Genomic DNA, 25074 nt, shown 5'->3' on the forward strand with positions numbered 1-25074 from the left:
ATATATCGATATTATATCGACATCGTGATATGAGACGAGATATCATCTTAGATTTTGGATATCGTAATATGGAATAAGTGTTGTCTTTTCCTGGTTTTAAAGGCTGCATTACAGTAAAGTGATTTCATCACATAACTTACCAGACTGTTTTCGCAGTTCTATTATTTGCCTTTATCCACTTAGTCATTATATCCACATTACTGAAGATTATTTATCAAAAATACCATTGTCTAAATATTTTCTAAAAGCACCAATAGTCAACCCTAAAATATCACTGCAATATCGATAGTGAGGTATTTGGTCAAAAATATTGTGATATTTGATTTTCTGTTTATTTGATTTGACTTTTCAACTAGCTCCATCACGAGGTTTTGAGTGAAATGTCTCCACACCTATTGGGATTTATTGATGACATTTTTACAATCATTCGTGGTCCCCTCAGGATGAATTGTAATAACGTTGACGACCCACTAACTTTTCATCTCTTCTCCCATCTAGCGTTGAGATCATATATCGCAATCAACTCTCTCGCACCACGCAGTTCAAAGTACGTATTACAGCTACGGTAGCCGTTGGGCGTCTCTTTTGATCCCCTTTTCCTTCATCAGGTCTTTCCATCTTTGGAAGGCAGCTCCAATGTTCACTCTTTTTTATGATGACGCCGGTCTCTTGCTCTTTTCAACATCCTTTTTCTTGTTCTGGGCAAAGAAGAAGACTCCTGTTCCTGAATTTTGGATTTTGAATACGTGTGGTCCTCCATGTTTCCTTCTTCAAACTTGCCGGGGCCGGGAAGCTACGATACCCATTAGCAGCATTAGCAGCAGATGTGAGTTTATCATGTGACAGCGAAGACGAGAAAGGCGGAGCGGTATGTCCTGTATGTCCCTTACCGGCTAACGAATTTCAAGATGGCGCATGAATATGGAGCGTCTACCCTTTAAAACACCGCCTTGCCTCAGTATCACCTCACTGAACCACTAGCATGGCTGTAGCCTCTTAGTCTCGTTGTTACTTAGTGAACAGTACATTTGTTTCTAACATGTTTGCAAATGTCCAAAATGGATATACAAATGGTTAGACAAAACAACAGCTTACAATATAATGGAAAATGAAACATAAACACCATAAATTGAAACCTCAAAAGTTTCCATAAAGTTGAGTGAGCTCTCTCAGAACACTTTTATATTGGAAACTTCACATGGCTAGTTTTTATTACAGGACTATTGTTTTATATTGCATCATGTGAAGCTTTCCTGTTATATTGTGTACACCAGCATAGTGATGATTTGTAGTGCAAATATTTGTGTAATCTGATTTCTGCACAAATGGCTATGAGTCATAAAGAGTTTTATTGCACATGAAATATGCAATCAAGCTCAGTCAGTTTTTTTTTGTCAGATGTTAATCCAGCACATTGATGTCGAGATCTAAAGGGAAGTTGGAGTTCAAGCATAAATGTGCTGGACTCTGCTGTACGGTCATCAGAAATAGGATTAAAAGCTCCCATGTGGATAGTCAATCTGCATAAATATCAGGCGTTTACGTAAACAGAATCCAACCCCCAATAAATGTTCACATGTATGCCGCGTCATCAGTACCACATGGGAGCCAATGAGAAACGAGTACTAGGTTACTGGTAGTCTCGCATTGCGAGACCTATCTCCACAGCGCTGTGGAGTAAGGTCTGGATACTCCACACATACGATCTGGGACAGGAGAAAGAAAACTGCTTTGGGTTGTTTGCATTTCTTTAAAGGTGCGCTAAGCGATGTTGGGTGACGCCACTTCTTGTTGACGTTCAAAGTATTTTCAAACAAAATGAGGCTAGCTCGCCCCTCCATCCTCCTTATCCCGTCCCCTCCCCCCTCCCTTCTTGTCGGTTATTGGCTGGAACGCTGGAACACTGTTTGTTATGTTTGGTGGTGCAGGTTGGCACAGTTTGTTTTTGTTAGCGTTTGTGGAGCCTGGGCTGTCCACAGAGACCGCGTTTTTTTACAGTGTGTTCAGGGGACAGGCAGCTAGCGGATAGTGAGGAGATGTTTGATGCATGTGACAAAAAATGTTGTAGCCTAAAAGATGCGTGACATTGCTTAGAGCACCTTTAAACCAATCACAATTGTCTTGGGCGGCGCTAAGTTCCAGATGCAGCGAGGTGGCTCAAGCAGAATAGTCTCGGGAAGGAACTTGTTTTGAACATTTGAACCCCGCAAAAGTAACGTGAGCAATGTCAATTTGCTGGATACGCGGTAAAACGTAATTTACTCTTACCAGTGTATCGCCGTGTGTATTTTGTCTGTAGCAATCCTCCCATATCGGTCCCAAAACGTCCCAGTTAGAGCGTAAATGTTAATGCCGTAAACATCTTCTTTGTAAATCTTTACAATCATTTCCCGAAAGAACCAAGCAGGCCTGCCTTGTCGCACAAAATCATGCGAAATGTAGATCGCTAGCTCAAAGTTTGTTGACGGAGTTTGAGAACGGCAACACACAGAGAGCGGAAGGTGAGGAACATGCGCAGGATGTCAGGCAATTATCCTGGAAATGTTCTTCGGTTGATCCAGACTAGGTTACTGAGAGCATCTGATCACACACACAGAGAGAGAGAGAGTTTCCAGTTTATTACAATAAACACTCACAACTACACTGGGTTATAATTTGTGTAGTTTTGGCCACCATTCCTATTGGTATTTAAAAAAAAAAAAAAACATCATACTCAACAAAATGAACTGCTGAGGCATGGGAATGTTGCAACATTGCTAAAAAGAAATCAGAAGGGTCAAATTATTACCCAAACTGGACGTTGTAACATGCAACCAACCAGCGTACTTAACATACTTGCCAAAGTGGTTTGAATAAACTAGCATAACAATTTAAGTGTAGTTGAAGTTGTTCTTCAAAGAGTATTAAAGACTAAACTATAAATATATTACCCACATTTGTGTACAGTAAACTGAAATAGATTGTTGTCACAAAAATGGTGAAAAATGTGGATCAGTGTTTCCCAAAAGCCCAAGATGACATCCTCAAATGTCTTGTTTTGTCCCCAACTCAAAGATATTCAGTTTCCTGTCACAGAGGAGAGAAGAAGTTAGAAAATATTCTAATATTAAAGAAGCTAGAATCAGAGAATTTCAAAAAAAAAAGTATTCATCGATTATCAAAACAGTTGGTGATTAATTTAATAGTTGACAACTAATTGATTAATCGATTCATCTTTTGCAGCTCTAACTGGAATCATCTTTTAAACCTGCATAAAGCATTTAGTGTGAGATCTAGGATGAATCCCGTGCGGGGTTTTGAAGAGGGTAGGGGGTAAGTAAACACCTCATACCCCTGTTCAAGTATCGCTCCTCTTACTTACAGCAGGACGAAGCACTCATGAGGTAATACAGCATGAGTAATTGAAGAAAATGACGGCGTCTCAAACCACAACCCTCTGTATTTTTCTTGAGGGTCTCCGGTTGTCGGGGGGGGAGGGGATGGGGGGCACATTTGCTCTTTGGATCTCTCAGGTTGTTTAAACACGAGAGAAGGATTGTAATCCACTGTGACAGGCCTGCAGCACTCAGGAGCTCAAACACATACATGCAGAAAAAAAACCACTAACACACACAAATACACTTTACAGCAGGAAGTATGTGTGTGTGAAGTATGTGTGTGTGTGTGGGGGGGTCAGCGGTGGTCAGCGGTGTTGACAGCCAGCTACAAGCGTAACCCTGAGGGACCAGGAAATACAGACAGATCTGTGGGCTGATACATCTACCCACAGAGGCATACTTTGAGCCTAGATCTCTGCACTCAGCCATCTCACTCCAAAAGGTGGTTTCCATGGCGACTGCAATGACCCAAAAAAGGGGGCTTCGGCCTTGACGACAGCTTGGGCTTACTGTGGATGGAGGACATAATTCCTGTCCGTCACAACAACCCCCACATCAGCCTCAGGAAATGTCTCCTTGTCTGATTCCTATTTTGGTGCATTTGTGTCCAATAAGAGGTTGTTTTTGTCTTTTTTGAGCAGTGCAGATGAGACACAAAATAACAGCTATATAACATTGGTTACACAGATATACATATTTCTGTCAATAGCATTTTATTGTGTTTAAAAAGAGCAAGGCGTTGACAAAACGGGCTGCACAATATACTGTATATACACGTCACAAAAGACAGCGAAATATCGCAGAAGACACTCACTTTGATTTAGTTGAAAGAGAGTATTAGCAGACAACTGAACTTTAAAATGTAACTATCATTCTTTTTTCCCCCCAAGGATGCCTTTTGTGTTTTGTTCAATTGTTCAATAAAAGAATGTTAAAGGGATTTCTTTTAGTTTTTTTGAAATTCAACAAGCATGTTGTTGTATTTTAGCAGAATACTGAAAAGCAGCAACAAGGAACTGAGTACACTTTAAAATCTGTATCTGTAATATTCAACAACGTTGTTGCATATTTTCCTCATATCGTGCAGCCCTTAGTGAACTTATATCTGTCAAAATTCTTATTGTCGGTAAATGGTTAAACGGCTAATCATTAACATCCCTACCTGGGTCAGGACAACCTGGTCAAGTAACACAGCACTGTGTCTATTATCTTCCCTTTATGACATCATAAGGGGAAAGGTTACCTCCCCTTTCTCTGCTTTGGCCGCCCAGAGAACTAAGACCTATATAAAAGAGACTTCAGATACAGTATTAGGGGACCACTAAGGTCTATATAAAAGAGACTTCAGATACAGTATTAGGGGACCACTAAGGTCTATATAAAAGAGACTTCAGATACAGTATTAGGGGACCACTAAGGTCTATATAAAAGAGACTTCAGATACAGTGTTAGGGGACCACTAAGGCCTATATAAAAGAGACTTCAGATACAGTATTAGGGGACCACTAAGGTCTATATAAAAGAGACTTCAGATACAGTGTTAGGGGACCACTAAGGCCTATTTAAAAGCATCCAAAAAGCAGCATAGTCATAGGACGTTTAATTGATTTTCTTTAAAATTTTCCATCCTTCTTTCGTTGTGACAGGATTGAGTCTTAACAAACATGACAGGAATGTTGCGCTGCTAGATCTCATCAATTTCTTCATCCAGTGCTCGGGATGTAAAGGTATGTGTGCGTCTGTTTTTGAGTTATCCTACTCCATGATTTGCCCTTTTTAAAAACATTGAGCAAAACATTTGAACCTGTGTGTCCTACAGACATATTTTGGTACTATCTTCTCCCTGAGTTGGTCTACTTCACGTTGTGTCAAATTATTTTCTGTCTAACTCCTCTGTGTTTATCCGGTGTCGTCAGTGGAGAAATGTTTCGCAACATGCAGAACTCTGAGATCATCCAACGTATGACAGAGGAATTTGATGAGGTAACTTCACTTTATCATTATCATAAATCTTGCTGTGTCATTTCAGATTAGGGCCACGTCCACACGTACCAAAACAATCAGTTTCCCCCATCTTCCCTGGCATCGTTTAAAGAATATTAGCGTCCAAACGGATCCATTTGTATATGACTCAACACGCTACTTCATATTCTAGGCATATAGGTGGCGCTGTTTCTGCTACAGAAATTCACCAAAAAACTGAGAAGAAGAGGCGGAGCATGCGCATAAAGCTTGCGCGCTGTGTATAAACAGACAGTAGAAGAAGAAACCAAATACAAGAAGAAGACGATGAAAATGGCTAGTGCAAGGAAACCAGAATTGTTTGTGTGGGCCGATAGTGAATGGTTGTTGTTGTTAAGAGACGACGTTGCGGGATAAGAGGTCGAAGGCTAGAGGTCGAGGGGTGTGGCGATGACATCATCGATACGCAAGTATGCGGCTTCGAAATTTTTTTGACCCTGGGACCAGGTTTCCAAAAAGTGCGTCTTCAGGCAGTGCGTTTACAGGATTCGATCGACCAAAACGATGCAAAACGTGTACGTTTACACTGAAAAGCATTTCCGTGTGGATGGCCCCTAAATATTAAATTATTTTATTTGCCAAGAACAAAAGAACTTGCTATCTTTTTACAGGATAGACAACAATTGTAGTCATGTTCTGTCATTGCATTTACTGATGTTCTTACTTCTGTGGCCTTTGTAGGATAGTGGTGACTACCCTCTAACCATCGCAGGACCCCAGTGGAAACAGTGATTGTCAGCGGCGGTCCTCTCTAATATGTGCATTACAACACAAGGCATCTTCATGTCACACCATCACTTGTTCTGTTCAGACCTGTAGCAGCTTGGAAATCAATGTCCAATTGGGAACCAAGAGGTAGAACTAAGAGTTAGGTAAACCCTTTCGCCTCCACACAGGGAAAGGGCAACGTGTGTGCACAAAGAGAGAAAGTGTTCAAACTTACCGTAAAAAAAAGACACACAAGTTTTAACACCAGAACTCACAGGAACTATGACAAGTGGTGCATGCACACAGCTGACCTGGTTGATGTGTTTGAGTTTGTCTATGATCTGGCTGATGATCGGCTCAGGGGGCTTGTTGCTTCGGGACTCGGAGCCGGGATTCGGTCGCTTCTGGCCCGGCCCAGGAAACCTGACAGGACAAGGAAAGAAAATGGACTCAGCTGTTATGTTTTGGATTGTTTAGAGGAGTTTTTACTGAATTTAGAGACCTCAATGTAAGCTTCATGAGTGTAAGCTATAATGAACTGACTGTTGCTCCATCACTCCAAACAAGGCGCTTATCCCCATCTAGTGTTGATGCGATGAATGACAGTTCTGGTGTGTGTGTGTGTGTGTGTGTGTGTGTGTGTGTGTGTGTGTGTGTGTGTGTGTGTGTGTGTGTGTGTGTGTATTTTTTTAGTTTAGGGGCCGATCTGCAGAGCTGGAAAGTTAATTTGTAACTCAACCCTGTCCAAAGGACCGACTTTTTCCCTTGCTGAAGACATTACGCCTATAAAGTTAAACAGGGGATAACATTTTTTTATGTTTAAAGATATCTTGTTATATTTTCAATAAAAGCTGTGAAGTCTGCATACTTCTTAGAAAGAAAGTATTTACGTTCAAAGTGTTAAATGTTTTCAACTTTTGAGTTTTGCCATGAGGTAAAAACATCCTAAAAGGAGTTTAACTGCATGTTACACAAAGTCTGGCTGATAATTAATTGCATGCACATTAAAGTGGTCAATTAGCGGCTTTTAATCCTATCTGATGGTAATGAGAGGACATTAGCACAGATGTAGATGTGGTCCTGCTTTAGCAGCGAGGGTATATTTAGTTCCGAGCAGCCTACAGGCAGGTGCTTACATGTCTCTCCGTGTAACTGAGGAAACACGACTCTGTTGACACCTGCGCATGTTATCAAGAGGAGGAGTTGGTGAGTCTGAAACAATCCTGCAGGTATTTCTTTGCTCTCGGCAATGCCAGGAATTAACCCCTTCCCACCACCCCATCCCAGCTCTGAGGAGGAGGCTAACCAATGACACACGCGTGTTAAAGATGAGCGCGAGTCAACATGTCTTCCCCAGGCACCACAAAGGTATATGAGTGGTGCTGAGGGCACAGGTCACATCTCAGTGTAAATGCCACCTGGTATATATTGCTGCAAATGTTGGAAGGATGAAGGACAAGTGGGCCAAAGTGGGAGAAAAAAGATTTTCAGAGAGAAGTAATGAAGAAAAAGGTCAGGAAGCATGAGGTCATACTCTGTTCTTATCTCTGTGACACTGCCCTGAGCACCCCCCGACACACACGCACACACACACACACACACACACACACACACACACACACACACACACACACACACACACACACACACACACACACACACACACACACACACACACACAAACCCTTCACCTGCCATCTCCATTCATCAGTCTTTCGCTCTCCCCTAAGCTAGACTTTTCATTAAATTCAAATTACATTTCCCCAGTTATTTATTCTTCTTATTAGCCATGATCTCACTCCCTCTCCGCTGCTAATTATCACATTAATAATGGAGAGAGATGTGTGATCCATTAAGGAGAGAAAAAAAAGGGAATATGGGTCAAGGAAGAAGGATTTAGAGAGGGAGATTTTGAGTGACGATAAGGAGCCCAGGCAGGTTAGTGTTTCACACGATAGATGCCAGTCATATCATTTTACCGAGACATAATGTAGCGCGTCTCCGTTAAATTATTCTCTCTTTTCACTGATAGTCTCAGTTGTCAGCTCTCAGTGTGTTATCTGATCGTTTGTGTGTTATTGTTCGCAGCTAGCAGAGCTGATCATGGTCAGTTAACTCCAGTGATAACCTAATCCAATCTAACACCAATTACCATGCCATTAGGTCCAGTCTGAATGAGATGTCTCTCACAGCAGAGCACACAGCAGAGGGAGGTGTTGAAGGAAAATATATGATGGAGTCTGACGCTTTTCACACCACCTGATCACACTTCCAGTGGCAAAGACACAGACGTGATCAAAGGTCAGGGTGTGCGGGCTTTTACTGTTAATACACTTTATTCTTCAGGCTGAATGATGATATCGTAAAAAAAGGTGTAAGGGGCTGTATCAGATATACAGATATCTTGGTATTTTAATCGACAAATCTATATCTTTTACCCTTCATATTGAGCAGCTAGCTAAAAGATTAAAACTTAAATTAGGGTTTTATTTCAGAATAAAATCCTGCCTCTCGTTCGAATCTAGAAAGAGGCTGGTCAATGCCACTTTTATGTCTGTACTTGACTTTGGTGATGTTTTATACATGCATGCTTCGTTTAAAAGTTTACATGCACTGGACACTGTACACCATGGAGCTCTGAGGTTCATCACTGGTATGAAAGCCCTCACTCACCACTGTGAACTATATGAACGTGTTGGATGGTCTTCTTTATCAACACAGAGACTTCAACACTGGCATACTCTCATATACAAGGCTATTCTAGGTCTCCTTCCATCCTACCTTCTGACCTATATCAATGTAAACAGTACCGGGACTTACAATCTTCGTTCCCAGGATCTTTTCATTCTGTCTGTTCCAAAGGTTAGAACTGAGCTGAGGAAAAAGGCATTCAAGTTTGCTGCTCCCTCTGCCTGGAACAAGTTACAGAAATCCATGAAACTTACTGAACTAGTCTCATTGGTCGCTTTTAAGAGGATGTTGTTCGACTTGGAGGCAGCCACATCTGGCTGTAGATGTTTTACCTGATGTGTTTAGGATTCTGGTTGACTTCAGTTGTTTTGTGTTTTTAGTGTTTCTGTGTATTTTGTATTTGCATGTACTGTATGTGTGGTTGTACTGCTGCCTGCCTTGGCCAGAACACTCTTGAAAAAGAGATTTTTAATCTCAACGAGATTCTTCCTGGTTAAATAAAGGTTAAATAAAAATATCCATCCATCCATCCATCTTCGTCCGCTTATCCGGTGTCGGGTCGCGGGGGGAGCAGCTCCAGCAGGGGACCCCAAACTTCCCTTTCCCGAGCAACATTAACCAGCTCCAACTGGGGATCCCGGCGTTCCCAGGCCAGGTTGGAGATATAATCCTCCACCTAGTCCTGGGTCTTCCCCGAGGCCTCCTCCCAGCTGGACGTGCCTGGAACACCTCCCTAGGGAGGCGCCCAGGGGGCATCCTTACCAGATGCCCGAACCACCTCAACTGGCTCCTTTCGACGCAAAGGAGCAGCGGCTCTACTCCGAGCTCCTCACGGATGACTGAGCTTCTCACCCTATCTCTAAGGGAGACGCCAGCCACCCTCCTGAGGAAACCCATTTCGGCCGCTTATACCCTGGATCTCGTTCTTTCGGTCATGACCCAGCCTTCATGACCATAAGTGAGGGTAGGAACGAAAACTGACCGGTAGATCGAGAGCTTTGCCTTCTGTCTAAGCTCTCTTTTCGTCACAACGGTGCAATAGATTGAATGCAATACCGCACCGCTGCGCCCGATTCTCCGACCAATCTCCCGCTCCATTGTCCCTCACTCGCGAACAAAACCCCAAGGTACTTGAACTCCTTCACTTGGGGTAAGGACTCATTCCCTACCTGGAGAAGGCATTCCATCGGTTTCCTGCTGAGAACCATGGCCTCAGATTTAGAGGTGCTGATCCTCATCCCAACCGCTTCACACTTGGTTGCGAACCGATCCAGTGAGTGCTGAAGGTCGCAGGCCGATGATGCCATCAGGACCACATCATCTGCAAAGAGCAGCGATGAGATCCCCAGCCCACCCAACTGCAACCCCTCCCCACCCCGACTACTGGTACCAGGTACACTTATGAGCATCCCTATGTTCGAACATGGTGTTTGTTATAGACAATCCATGACTAGCACAGAAGTCCAACAACAAACAACCACTCTGGTTTAGATCAGGGAGGCCGTTCCTCCCAATCACGCCTCTCCAGGTGTCTCCATCATTGCCCACGTGTGCGTTGAAGTCCCCCAGCAGAACAATGGAGTCCCCCACTGGAGCCCCATGCAGGACTCCAGTCAAGGTCTCCAAGAAGGCCGAATAAATAAAAAAATAAAATTATTTGGCTGGGGGCATTTTCCACTTTGTAAAAGAAAAGGAAAAGCCCTCTCCAGGGGTATTCATGTTTTCTTTCAACCCTCGTCTTGACTAATGGCGTTTTTCCATGACATGGTTCCTGCTCGACTCGCCTGGACTCTGCTCGCCTTTTTTGGTTTTCCATTATGAAAAAAAGTCCCAGGTACCTGCCAACAGGTACTTTATTTAGTATCACCTCTGTCGAGGTTCCAAGCGAGCTGAGGCGATACCTAGCCAGGATGCCGGCCGAACTTAGCCCCGCCCAAAACATTTGAGTTTGGGAAGTTCGATTTGGACTTGATCCGTTGTGGAGCAACTATGCTCGAACCAGAGCAGTTTGGACCAATCAAATTGTCAGGGCGGGCATTATACGATGATGGAACCATCATCATCTTCTGATGTTATAGAAGATAATGACAGCGCATTCATTTTAAAAGAGGAACAGAGATCCGCGACCAAGGCATTTGTTGATCGGAAAGATGTTTCTGCCGTTCTTCCTACGGGATTTGGTAAAACTTCAATTCATCAACTGGCCCAACATACATCACATACATCACATACTTGCTCTGATTGGTTGTAGGTCTATCCAATTGAGTGCAGAAGCATTTTCTTTCCTGGTTCGGTTTAAACACGCTCCATAATCACAGCCCAATGGAGTAGCATCAGACTCCTATTCTGACTAGAATCTGAGTATGACCACGTCAGGCTAAGGTACCAAAAGGTGACGCACCTTCCACGTTCTGTGTGTGTGTGTGTCGCGTTAGGTCACGGCAGTTTCCTGCGGCATTGCTATGACGACCAGCCATGCTTACCTCACGCATGAGGCGGTAATCTGCAATGGAAAAGCGAGGATGGGGCCACGGCTGAGCCGAGCTGATCCGAGAGGAACTGGTACTAGCAGTGGGTAAGTGCCATTAGAAACACACTACAACAACCACAACAGTTGAAAATAATATAACAGTACATTGGTACAACTTCTTTAATTGTGTAGCCTACCAATCTCAATATCAATGGAATATCTGAAATATCTCAACTATGGGATGGATTGCCATGAAATTTAGTTTTAGACTTTTCCAGTGGTGGAATGTAACTAACGTAACATTTACTCAAGTACTGTACTTAAGTACACATTTGAGGTAATTGCACTTAAGACTTTTACATTTTTAGAAAAACTTTCAAAAATTAACAATAATTTGGAGGCCCCCCTGCAGTGACTCTGAGGACCCCCTGTTGAAGATCTCTGAACTACAGTACAAGTGAACGTCATCTTTTTGTTGCAACATTTTATGAAACTATGATCAGGAATGATGGAAATTTCCCTGAATTAAATGTTCACAGTTGACATAGCATCTAATCTTTTATCACTTATCACACGCGCATGAGTTAGATCCAAAAGAGGAATGGAAATTCAATGTTTTGAGTTGACACAGCATCCTATCTGTTATTACAGTTATCAGTGTAACGCGCTTTGATGTGGTGAGAAGTGGTGCTCCTCTGATCTTGGCTCCAGGTGGGATGATAAACACGCCTGATAAAAAGCGCCACATTTAGCTCAAAAGAAAAAAGAAGAAGTATCGGAGACATTCAGTACCCGACCCCTCCAGCGCTTATGTCCCCCCGCACCCACCCAATCTAAATTTATCTGCATGAGACAATATGAGAATAAATGTCATGTTTGGCTCTGGAGAATGTCCTATCTGGGAGGATAATGGAAGATGATCCAGAACAAATCTAGGAGTGAAAATGTATCCCGAGTGAATTTTGCAGGCATATGCCCTCCCAGATGACACACAGAGAATTGCTTGCCTGGAGACATTGTAATCTCTCCATCATTTCCTCTCCTTTCCTGCCTCCCTGCACCTTCCTATCACGCTGTTTGGTCCAGCTTGTAATCGTCCCCCGAGGACAGCTCTGCCCCCCCATGCCAACCTGATGTCCCCCCTCAGATTGAGACTCTTTTCAAGACTCTCTTTCAGCAGTCGGAGAAAGCTCAGAATTTTTTCTCAGTCCTCCTTGGGAACAAGAGGTAAAACATGTTGTCTCGAATTGTGTGCCTCTGCATTGATTAAATTCCACACGTAATTTACAAAGCAAAAAAAACGATGTTATCTATAACTATCTAAGCCAAATTGAAATTGGGGCCAGCTGACGGCACGGGCGGAAAAAGTGGGAAGATATGATGTGTGGAGCCAAAGGACAGGGGTGAAGTGAAATATTGCGCAAACTAAATGAGGTTCTGCAGGGTGCACAGGAGATGTTGGATGAAGGAGGGGAGAACGATCGAAACAGCAATTAACCAAGCGAGGAGAAGGTGACAGCACGCCTGACATTAATAACATCCCATAGAGCCAAAGTCAAGATTTACACTCACACTCAGTGGGAGAGTTGGGGCCCTCGTGTGAAGCTCATCAGCTCTGAGGAAACTTACCCTTCAGCTCACCTACACTCTCCCACTGGAAATGTGCTGCTGGACTGATGGGGATTTAGAAATCAGAGCAGGCTACATACTGATCGTTTAGAACAGGGAGCTTCAACAGGGGTCTGGGACCCTTGGGGGGTCCTCAGAGTCAATGCAGGGGGGCCTCCAAATTAAGTTTTTTTTTTCAAAAATTGAAAAGTATTAACAGGAATCCAACATGATTTAAAATAATCATATCAACAATTATTAGGCTATTTCAATAGCTTAGTATTCTATGCACAAAAAAAAGGTACGTATAAAGGCTTCATGTTATGCAACTTTATTTTATACAATATACTGTATGAAGTAGGGGGTCCCTGCTACGTCTCTCTTTTAGTTAACGGGTCCTTGTTTTAAAAAAATGTTGAAGACCCCTGGTCTAGAAAGGCAATAAGCCTGAGCAGGAGCATTCTACAGGCTATATGTGTATATATAGCCTGTGCTGGGGAGTGGGATTGTCTATAGGGTTAGCAGTGTGTTTTATGGCTAATAAATCAATACAGGCAAATGAGACACTGATTTACCTGTCTGTCATCTCCTGCCCATTCCAGCAGAGGGAGTGGTTCGCTGGAGCGGGCTCACGGCTGCACAGCGCCTCCCCAAGACCACTGTAGAAGGAGCTGAAGCCCTTCAAGTCGGATATGAACTCCCTGCGGTAGGCAAAGAAAGGAAATGTTCAACATAGAGAGAGACAAAGGATAAAACTTCAGTTAATCTGGATATGACTCTCACACGTCAGCAAGGAGAAGAAAGCGGAAAGATAAATTGTCCTACAGCGAGAGAAGGAGAGTCACAAGGGAAGAAACACAAAGAAGAAGAGGCAGAGACAGGAAAAGAGAGGGAATTCAGCTTGATAGCAGTGAAAGCAAGTCGATGAGATCCCCCTTGAGAAAAAGAGTGTAAAAGAGGCAAGAATAAGCAGTGTTTCAATTCCTAATTGACATTAATATGGCCATTGTACTGCCGAGGCCAGCAGCCACGCTGGGCATTATCATGATGCTCATTTAAGCCTGTTCAAACTCAAGCGGAGAAAGCCTTAAATAGGAGGAAACCTGTCCACAGTGTCAGGGATGTTATCAAGACTGTCCTCCCCCAAAAAACGCCCACATAAGTCGTTTGTTCAAGCAGCAATTATGACTTAAATTTACATTTCTAAAGGCGGCGCCCTCTACTCTACCACCGCTAGCAGCGCTAATTTATGAAAACGCTCCTGTTGGTTGTATTAGGCCCTGTTTACACGAATACGCTCGCGGGTGAAAACGACAAAATATTTTATCAGATGTGCTTTTCTTAAAAATGCACTGTGCGAGTGTGTGTGTGTGTGTGTGTGTGTGTGTGCGACGTTGGAAATTCTTTATTAGGAATAACCCCTTGAGATGTAGTATCTCGTTGTTGTGTGCCGTGTGTGTGCCATGTGTGTGTGCCGTGCGCGTGTGTGTGCCGTGCGCGTGTGTGCTGTGTGTGTGTGTGTGCATTGTTTTGAGCAATAACTCCACCTCCTCGTCTAACCAGACAAAATTGTCAACTTTTATTGTTCGCTTCGCGCTACCAGGGAGAGAAGTAGAAGGAAGGTTCTACGCAGGCGCGGACTTGGTGGTGTTGCGTGGCAGTGCTTCACACTACCACCTAGCCGCCTGGTGTGCATACTACATCGAATTTCACACACTTTTGCGTCACCATATGCACGTAGATTCCCCCCCCAAAAAAACACTCGTCTAAACGCGGAATAAAATGTTAGAACGCTAACGCCACTTTTGCGTTTTCTCTTCCGATTGTTTCCGTCTAAACACAGCCTTAGACTAAGGGTAGGAATAAAAAAATATTATCGTGTTGTTTAGAGGACTTATATATATCGCTCCGGTATTACGGCTCGTGATGTCCTCACCTGCGGAGGCCAGCCAGAGTCTCATCAGAGTCCGAGGATGGGGGCTGCCTGTTGCGGGCCGCGGGGGCAGCGGGAGGCTGTGCAGGAGGGGATCCCACCGAGCGAGCGGCCCGCGGAGGAGTGTGTCCACACATCCCGCTCACCTGCACAGGGAAGAGAAGAGGGGAGAAAATGAGAAACCAGGGTTGAGTGAGGGAATTCAGGTCCCCCTCCCCCCCCTCAAAAAAAAACCTCTTTACCACTCATGTTTCATTGCTCCCGGTTCCTGGCCCTAAGCCTGTTTATTCAAACTCTTAATAGCAATGACACTGCAGACGGTAAGAACCTGTCAACAGCCAAACTGCCGGCCTTACCCAGCTGAGCCCCTCCGCAAATTGTCATCTGTTTTGGTTTGTTTATTTTTGGGAGGGATGAAAGCAGGGGGATTTGCATGACAAACAAGTCATTGTATCCTCTGCCAGCCGTGTTCGCCTTGTTCGAATTTATAATCATAACGCTCCAAAAAAAACGCAAGTGTAAAATTAAGGCCTTGCGTTTGGTTTTTCTTTCCCCTTATAAATGCCATTGTGTTCCCACACGGGACAACATAACAATAATAAATAAGAAGTCCCTCTCTGTCTCTCAGAGATAATGGACCTGGCCCATTCTTTTCAGGTGCAATAAAAATGCAAATGGCTGTTAATGTTTAGCTTGTGGTTTAACGATTTGCCCGTGGTTTAATTTCCCCCGGGGATACTGTCCGAGGCTTAATTCTTCCATGTAATGTTAACAGCTAATTGTGCCCAGCTCTCCTTTAAGTGAAAAGGCTGGCACCACTGCTGCTGAATACTGATGTGACCTGATAGAGCAGCACTAGACATCTTTATCTGGTGGCAACCAAGGCCACGCACACACGCATACACACATATACACACACACACACACACACAGATTTCCCAGCATAAACAAAAATGTATCATTTTATGCAATTATTCATTTAAACATAATGCACCTAACACCATTTACATAATAAACATGCTCTCCTACATAATATACTAGGCCCTAATGGCAAACACACACACACAAACACACACACACACACGCTTCAGCCCATTGTGTCTGCCACCTCATTCTTTTCCCTTCCGTGTAATTCTCACGTTCTCCTGTGCCTGCACACAGAAATGCTGATCAGCTGTAACACAGAACGATCTCACACACACACACACACACACACACACACACACACACACACACACACACACACACACACACACACACAGTACTGATAGTCACAGATGGTTGAGTTCTCCTGCACCAGGCAATCACTAATACCCAGCGTCCCTGACTAGCCATCTCCACTAATACTCTCCTACTGTGTACTTGGGAGAAATCTATCTCGCTCTCTCTCTCACACACACACACACACACACACACACACACACACACACACACACACACACACACACACACCCTTTAGCCCATTGTCTCTGCCACCTCCTTCTCGTCCTCTCGTGTAATTCTCTCGTTCTCCTGCCCCTGCAGCGAGTGCCGGTGCTCCCACAGGCCATGATTAATGTGATTGGAGCTGCGTTCCTCTTTTTGTTTGTGCGTTCCCGGGAAGCCGTAGGGGAGTTTTGGCACAGGGGAGAGACTGATTCAGCATGCAGGCCCTTCCGCCGCCTTCCCCCCAACCCGCGTCGATTGTTTCCGGATTCTTCAAGGAAGGGGGCTCATTAGTGGGTGTATTAATATCACCCAGGGCTGGACTAACACAACCAACAGGAGAGTCTGCAGATAAAGCCTGCCTCAGTGTGAGAGCTCGGATGGATCTGCACACTTTTATCTGCACTGAGCAGCCCGCCTCACCGAGAGAGAGAGGTGCTGACGGCCAGCAATACTACACACACATACACACACACACACACACACACGCACACATACACACACACACACACACACACACACACACACACACACACACACACACCTGCATCTCAGGTTCCATGTGGCGCTGTGCTTGTGCAAACATGGGGTAAAGATAAACTCCAAACAAGTCAATGGCAATGCACGTGGTTAGCTATACATTAATCCTGATCACAAGGAGTTATTAATAAGCAAACAGTTTGAGGAAGAAAATGATACTATCAGTGTTACAAAGGTGGCAAGGTGCCGTGCACAGCTGTAACATGTTGGAGAATATTTGGTGACTAATGTTTGTCTTCCAGGGGAGTTCAGGCTCAGGAGAGTCAGCACTTAGCCCTCATCCTCCACCTCCTCCTCCCAGCATTGTTGCCATCAGCATAAAAACTGACTTCTGGTGAAATACACACATTATAGGCATCCTATTTCAGCTGAAGCCCTTTCACATTCTCCCAGTGAAGTGGAAATGAGGGTAAAGTCTCACTATATGTTAAAAAAAACAACTTTACAGACACCAGTACGTGTTCAGATTTTAAAGCGGATGTGATTTAACACCATTTCTGTGGATATTGTTACACCTGAATTGTAAGCGAGCTTGCATTTGTATTAGCCTGCTACCACTTAGAGTGAGCTGGATGTTTATCCATTACTTCTCGCTAACTCATTTTAACTATAAAAAGTTTGGGAACACTTTATTTGAAGGGGTGTGCATAAGACTGACATGACACCTGTCATGAACATGAAGGAGTCATTTTTGAGTATTCATGACAGGTGTCATTCGGTAAATTATGACACTTTTAATGCAAAGTTAGCACTGTCTGAGAAATCTCCAAACCACTGATGGTTGTTCACATCAGTTTGAATTCTTTTAAACAAAATGCAAATGTTTTAGCACATCAAGTACAATTGTCTACAGCTGGCACAATTACCAATTGAATATATGTATATATTTAGTTTATAGTAATATAGAGAATAATGGAGGTGGAAGGAAGTGTAATCCCTCACACCCTTATGGTGTGTGTGGATGAGGCTGGTTCCAATCTGGCCAAAGGATGTGCCAGGCCAACGCGGGGGCAATATCACCATGTGTGCTACGATATCAGAGAATGGTGTGAGTGCGCACATTGCCAATATTGGCCCATACAACACCCAGAAACTCCGGATGTTCTTGGACACCCTCTACAGAGATCTTAACCTGAGAATGAGACCCGTTTTGGTAAGGCTGAGTCTCGCTTTGCCAGACCTTCCTCCACAGCGCTGCGCAGGAGGGTCTGGCTAATCCACACAGCATTCCGGGATGGGAGAAAAACGTGCTCTGGTTTATTGGCATTTCTTTAAACCAATCACAATCGTCTTGGGCAGCGCTAAGCACCGCACGGAGCGACAGTGCCTCTGCAAAATAGTCTCAGGAAGGAACTTGTTTTGGTGGAACGTGGACGTTCAAAAGTAGTTTTAGTCGTGCGAGAGAAAACTCAGATTGGACAGATAGTCTAGCTAGCTGTCTGGATTTACCCTGCAGAGATCTGAGGAGCAGCTAACCATAGTCCTCACAAATCCACCGGAGGTTAGAACGCCAACACAGAGACAGAGGAAGGTAGCAGACATCCGACCGTAAAGCGTGACATCCGGCAGAATTCCCGGCGGCAACGGACCAATCCCGGTAGTGGAACGCCGTGGATATAGACTAGGTAAGGCATGACTTGACAACTTTTGTAATTGTGTGGGATAATGTAAGCTTCAACCATGCAAATATCATCAGGGAATGGTTTGCTGTTAGCTTTACTTTTGGGCGAGTTATGACTTTGCAGGTGAGCTTTGGTCTTGTGCTGTACCATATAAGCTGTTTTGACAAATGCACCTGGAGCTTTGAGAATGTAATGTAATGTTTTTCAGAAATGAGCCAAAGTAATTGAGGAAAAAGTGTAAAACACAACACATGTACTCCCACAGAGTTTCAGGTAGAGCTTGTTTTCTTTCAGTCTAATCTTTAAATCTCACTCAGTCAGTTTTCAGCTCAGCACGCCTATTTAGTGAATCCACCGCTTCAGGAATCTCGACCTCACGTTAATGAGATCAACAAAATCCACAAATATTTTGAAAATAATAATAATTTGTTCTTATTTTTTTGGCACAAAGTCAAAGTTTTCCTGCATGATAAAACCTATAACTGCCAATACTAAAACATATACAGTAGGTGACTAAATAGTGAGCTTGACTCACTAAAATAGATGAGCTGTACAGATTAGAGTCTAATTTAAAACAAGACATTAGTTGTTGGTGTATTAAGGTTAGAGAGCTGCTTGTAAGGAAAATGGATTTCACACTTCTCACTCAGAGTCCTGCAGTTCCCGAAGCATTCAGAGCTATGAAAAGCTACTGTATTTAATCTTGATGTCTTTTTGATTTTGTAAACGCTGTTCTGATGCAGAAGAAACAGTCGCATCTTTGGGTCTAAAGTAGGTTTTCTTTAAAAGTAGGATGGAAAACAGGTGTAAATATCCCCTAAAAAGATGCAATGGGGGGACACATTGTATGCATTGCATTGGGAGAACAATGAAGATTTGATAAATGGCTCTTTAGTTAAAAGGATGTAATGCAAAATATGTGATTTAGATTTGTAACCAATTTATAAATAATTATGCAGCATACAAATGAGGATCAGTGGGTAAAACGACTTAGTTAGTAGGAAAAGTTAGACATTCTGGGCAATATGTTTATTATTCACATTCTTGTCTAAAGGTAGATGAGAAGAGCGATAACTCTCTCATGTTTGAATGGAAAATATAAAGTTAGAGCCAGCAGCCGGTTAGCTTAGCTGGCCAAGAAATAGTCTGGCACACTACCCCCTGTTAAACGGAAAATTATAGTTTTAGTACGGATTACACAAACAAAAGAAGAACGTGTGAAATGAGTGCGCTTCAGAGGTGCTGGGAGGTGGATGTTGCTACCTTTGGACCAATGGTGTAGTCTATGTGATACACAGGTAGTATACCCACTAGGAAAGCTCCAGGATTTCTGTATACCCACTTACAAATGTGCAATGATACATACTAACATAGTTTTGTAATATAAATATGGGTTGAGTAAGTAGTAGCAAACTGAACATTGTAGAACATGCCGAGAGACTTTTCTCACCTTTTATCGACCCCCATCTCACTCAGCGCACTGTGTAGTGTGTGCCTAGTGAGATAGACTGATGGTAAAAATAAATATATATGTATATGCATTTGGTACAGTATACCACAACAATAAATTAGACTACACCACTGCTTTGGACAGAGGCTATCAGGCTAACAGTCCCCCCTCCTCCCGTTTTCAGTCTTTATGCTAAGCTAAGCTAACCGGCTGCTGGCATATTTGTCTAGAAAACAGCTGAATCTAAATTGAATTTTCGTATGCTTTTAGAAGTTAATTTAAAATGTAGCTCAACAAACACAATGTTTCTTTTTCGGCCTTTAGGGTCTTCTATAATTCAAATGAAACATATGACTCGATAAATAATAACGTGGATGATATGCAACATTTATAAACATGATTCATTGCATGTTTGACAGCTCAAATGGACTTTACAACTTTACAACTAGCCTACATGTTTAGAATGGATTAATAAGTAATAGAAATGCAGCAGACATTTGGGATGTGATTTGGTCTGCTTGAGCTATTTGTGCACAACAAAAAAGAGAGCTGATGAAAAGTGTGTTATTGTCAGGAAATGTTACAGGCACACAAAGAGATATGTGATTTTAGACCTATAACTAAGCAGACAACTGTGTCGAGTGTGTAACAACGCACAACTCGTGTACTCTACAGTATATCTCCTCTACTTTTGGTCAGATCCATCATATTTCTGTCTCAACCTACTTCCCTTCTTCGTTTTCATCCGAGGGGTCGCAGGGTGATGGATGTCTCCTCCACACTCTCCTGTTCTCCTTCCACTTGGGCTCGCTCTTCACACTCTCCCCTCCATTCTCCCCTTTCTTTTTCTCTCTCCCTCTCTTTGTCGCTGGTTCTCTCCTCTCTTTCTACTCAGTAACCGGTAAAAATAGAGCTTCATAAATCATGCATCTTCTCTCGAAGCAGCCCATAAGAATCAGAGGAAAAGAAATAAATGGGGGGAGTGTGGGGGGGATGAAAGAGAGAGAAGGATGTTGAAGATGAGATGCAGAAACGGAGGTGGATGACATCAAACTCCAGGAGAGGGGTGGGAAGTTGACAGGGGAATAGATTGAAGCTGCAGGGCTCTTGGCTGCCCTCTCCGTCTCTCTGAACATTGGCTGATTCACGCTGGAGTTGATGGAGGATGGAGGGAACGAATGCTAACATTCCTGGGAGCGAGCTGGCAGGCGATGAGTGGTCATCTCCCCAGCAGAGTTGCATGTGTCAGGCCGACATAGAGGAGAGAAGATGTCTCTCTCTCTCACACCTCGAGGACTCTTTAACTGACGTAGAAGTGATCTGTTTGTCCCCCTCAGTAACAGTAACAGAGGTCTGCACTGTCATCGGAGGGGGTTTAACTACAGCGGCAGCTTTCACAATCACATGAAACCACTAAACAAGACATAGATCCATTATGTTGCTGTGCAAAATATTGAAGTATTACTGGAAGATTACTAAGGTTTCCAATTTACAGCCACACGCACACAATTCAAAGACAAGCTAGGATTTACAAAACCAGACGCCATTTTTAGAGCCACAAATCATACATATGTATAAATTTACCATTTAGTATGTATAAATTTACCATTTAGACATAGTGTAAATTTTAAATGAATTTAGAGTACGTGTAGCGGCTTCAAACTAGAAAGTAGACAAGACACTTTTGTCAGTAGGGTAGAGGGGCAGGGTTTGTGTTTTGAAAATTGTTGTTAAGAATGCTCCAAAATCCAACTAAGTTTGCACTGAATATTATCTCATTTGGTATTTATTATATATAAAAATTGTATTTCACCTTTGTTATTATTATTGTTAATATTCGGTTTAAAACACATACACACCACACACACACACACACACACACACACACACACACACACACACACACACACACACACACACACACACACACACACACACACACACACATTTTATGATCACTCTGTAGGATTTGAACATTTCTGATGTTGGCGCCCCCCAGTGGTGGTATAAAAAAGACACTGTGACTGCAATGCATGCTGGCAGCCCCCATCAACCAGCCACACCATGGCTCTGTTGGCAGAGACTCTGCAGTGTAGTTATTGATATACAATTCACTGGCCAAACCAAATCAAGTTTTGCCTCTCTGCTTCTGTCATTTGCTTTCTCTCGCTCATCCACGTGCATGCTTTCTATTTCCTCCTCCCTGTCTCTTTTCTTCATCTCTTTTTTGTCGAGGAGTCAAATTACATTCATCTGTCATCACTAAACATTTCTATATCCATATGCCTGGTCTCCAAAGTCGAGCACTGGCCAAATGTGAGGAACATTGACCCGTTCAGACAGATATGGCAACATCCGTCTGAATAATTGCTAATAATAACATGAACATGCTACACTACTTCATTTTAGTGTTTGATTTTAAAATGCAAGTATAAATCAAAATACCACAGCATAATACAAAACCTCTGTCTACTTTTTATTACTTCTGGTGCGCGATGCGCAACTTTCTAGCACATGATGATATTCAGTTGCGTTCACTGCGAGAAGATGCCATGTTCGTGGATTATCAGTTTAAAACAATCTGCTGTTGTAATTATATTTCATAACGTTTTTGCTCAATACGGCATTACAATGTAACAATAATGTAAGTGAGAAAAAATAAAGTGGTTTGTGTATAGACCATTTATAGAGACAGAGCGCATCCCATCATACACGGAAAGCCACGCCCACCGGAGGGGAAAACAACTCGCTGCGCTCCATTGACTTGTCTTGTGTGAAGGTGCCTCTGCAAGCAAACAACAGAACAGCTGCTGTGTGGTGGGATGCACTAACAATGTCAAGAACCCATAACCTTTTAACTAACGTTTTTATAAGCTGTTGAACCAAAAAACTGAGCTTTTATTTACATTTATGCTGCTAAAACTCTATCTGTCCTACCTCATTCAGTGCTCTGTTACACGTCTACTAATGCCCTGTCTTTTGTTGTCTGTTCTGTCCCTTGTCTGTCTTAAATGCTCTACTTTAAGTAGTAACTGCACTTAATGTAAAGTATATAATGTGTGTGCACTAAATGTAGCCTGTCTCGAATGTTGCTTGTATATAATGTCGTTTTTATATAATGTCGTTCTTCATCTATTTTAAATATGTAACACCACTTGATCCATGGTGAAACGTTTCGTTTCACTATATAGGCTACAGTGTATATGGTTGAAATGACAATAAAACCCACTTGAATTGACTCGACTTGATACAGACGTGAGGAACCAGCAGGAGGAATAGGAAGACCGGTATTCTGACACTAAGCTAACGATATGCCAATACGTTACGTTTGCAGCAAGCATTTTGTTACCAAGTCAAATATCTAAGGCTCAGGTTATAGTCTCGCTTTGCCAGACCTTCCTCCAAAGCGCAGCCAAAGAGGGTCTGGCTAGTCCACACAGCATTCCGTGGTGGGAGAAAAACGTGCTCTGGTTTATTAGCATTTCTTTAAACCAATCACAATTGTCTTGGGCAGCGCTAAGCAACGCACGGAGCAACAGTGCCTCTGCAAAATAGCCTCGGGAAGGAACTTGTTTTGGTGGAACATGTGGACGTTCAAAGGTAGTTTTAGTCGTGTATTGGCAAATCTTTAAACCAATCACAAACGCCTTGGGAGGTGCTAAGCGCCAGATGCCTCTGCAAAATAGCCTCAGGAAGGAACTTCTTTCAAAAGTAGTTTTAGTTGTGCAACAGAAAACTCAGATTGGACAGATAGTCTAGCTAGCTGTCTGGATTTCCCCTGCAGAGATCTGAGGAGCAGTTAACCATAGTCCTCATAAACGCCAACACAGAGACAGAGGAAGGGGACGGACATCCGGCTGAAAACAGTGAAATCCCGTGGAATTTCCAACAGCATCGGAGCAATTCCAGAAGCTATAGACTAGTTTCAGGCTAGCTATTTTGTTACACGTGTAATGTCGGGCATACTGTATCGTTAGCTTAGTGTCAGGATCCCACATCCTTTCCATTCTTCCTGATCCTCACGTCTGTATCCACTTTTGTCTTCCTAAAAGCTCTGTTTTTGGGGGGTTGGCAGCTTATAAAAACTTAGTTATGGGTTCTTTACATTGTTGGCAGTGAATATCACCATACATCAGCTTTGAGGCTTTTTCCTGTTGTTAACTGGCCGACAGAGGAGGCACCTTCACGCAATACGAATCAATGGAGAGCGGCGAGCTGTTTTCCCCTCCGGTGGGGGGCGGGACTTAAATGCGCTCTGTCTCTATAGTTAATTCTAGTTTTACAGTTAAAATACTATATATATATATATATATATATATATATATATATATATATATATATATATATATATATATATATATATATATATATATATTAAACAGAGCAGTAGTCCTGTAATGCCTAAATCCATTCACACAAATTCCAAAGTTATTTGAGGCGCAGTAATCAGGTGTTGTCTAATTTTGGGTGATCTCCCTCGACTCCTCTGCGAGACAAAATTAGCATTTAGGGAAGCGATGCCTCTGTCCCTTCAATGACACCACTGAGCAAGGACTGTCTCTGCAAGATTACATTTAAACACTCTCTCTCACACACACACACACACACACACACACACACACACACACACACACACACACACACACACACACACACACACACACACACACACACACACACACAGAAACACAACCCTGTCACTGTGCTGAACACTACACGACCGCAGCAGCTTTAATCCCACATGCTGAAGCCAGAGTCAGAACTATGAACACAGTGTAAAGTCATCTCTGGTGACCGGAAATGCAGTCTTACATTAACATACACAGAACTTGTTTCATTTTGGATAAGGATCACACACACACACACACACACACACACACACACACAAACACACACAGACACACACACACACATTTTAGCCATTTATTTATGTCCACGTGAAGAAAATGGTACAGGGACACATATAACAGATGCAGTACAATACATACGCAAACTCATGGACCAGTGGCATGCAGCAGGTCTTCACAATATCACTTAATAAGCACAATACTCAGTTCTTAAGGGTATGAGTAGCAACGTCTCCTCCATATGTGGCTGCTGCCAATAATAGCAGATATGTCACAGTACTTTGCATCCGTTTAGCCCTCTTTTTGGCTATCCCAAGTTGTTGCAGCCCTCTTACTACCAACCTCTGTGTGTGTCCTAGGCTACCAAATATGAAAACGAGT

General features: G+C 43.0%; 1 protein-coding gene across 1 annotated transcript in view; it reads right to left on the minus strand.

Annotated features, from left to right (window-relative positions):
- The window catches only part of gpc3 (glypican 3), a 134484-nt gene that overhangs the window by 31336 nt on the left and 78074 nt on the right, over nucleotides 1–25074 (minus strand). The window contains exons 5-7 of the mRNA XM_028588837.1: nucleotides 14813–14955; nucleotides 13452–13577; nucleotides 6419–6530 (exon numbers count right to left, since the gene is read on the minus strand). Of these exons, the coding sequence (XP_028444638.1) occupies nucleotides 6419–6530; nucleotides 13452–13577; nucleotides 14813–14955 (381 nt within the window). The remainder of the gene's footprint in view (nucleotides 1–6418; nucleotides 6531–13451; nucleotides 13578–14812; nucleotides 14956–25074) is intronic.

Source organism: Perca flavescens, chromosome 10 (genome assembly GCF_004354835.1).
Source record: "Perca flavescens isolate YP-PL-M2 chromosome 10, PFLA_1.0, whole genome shotgun sequence".
Taxonomy (NCBI): domain Eukaryota; kingdom Metazoa; phylum Chordata; class Actinopteri; order Perciformes; family Percidae; genus Perca; species Perca flavescens.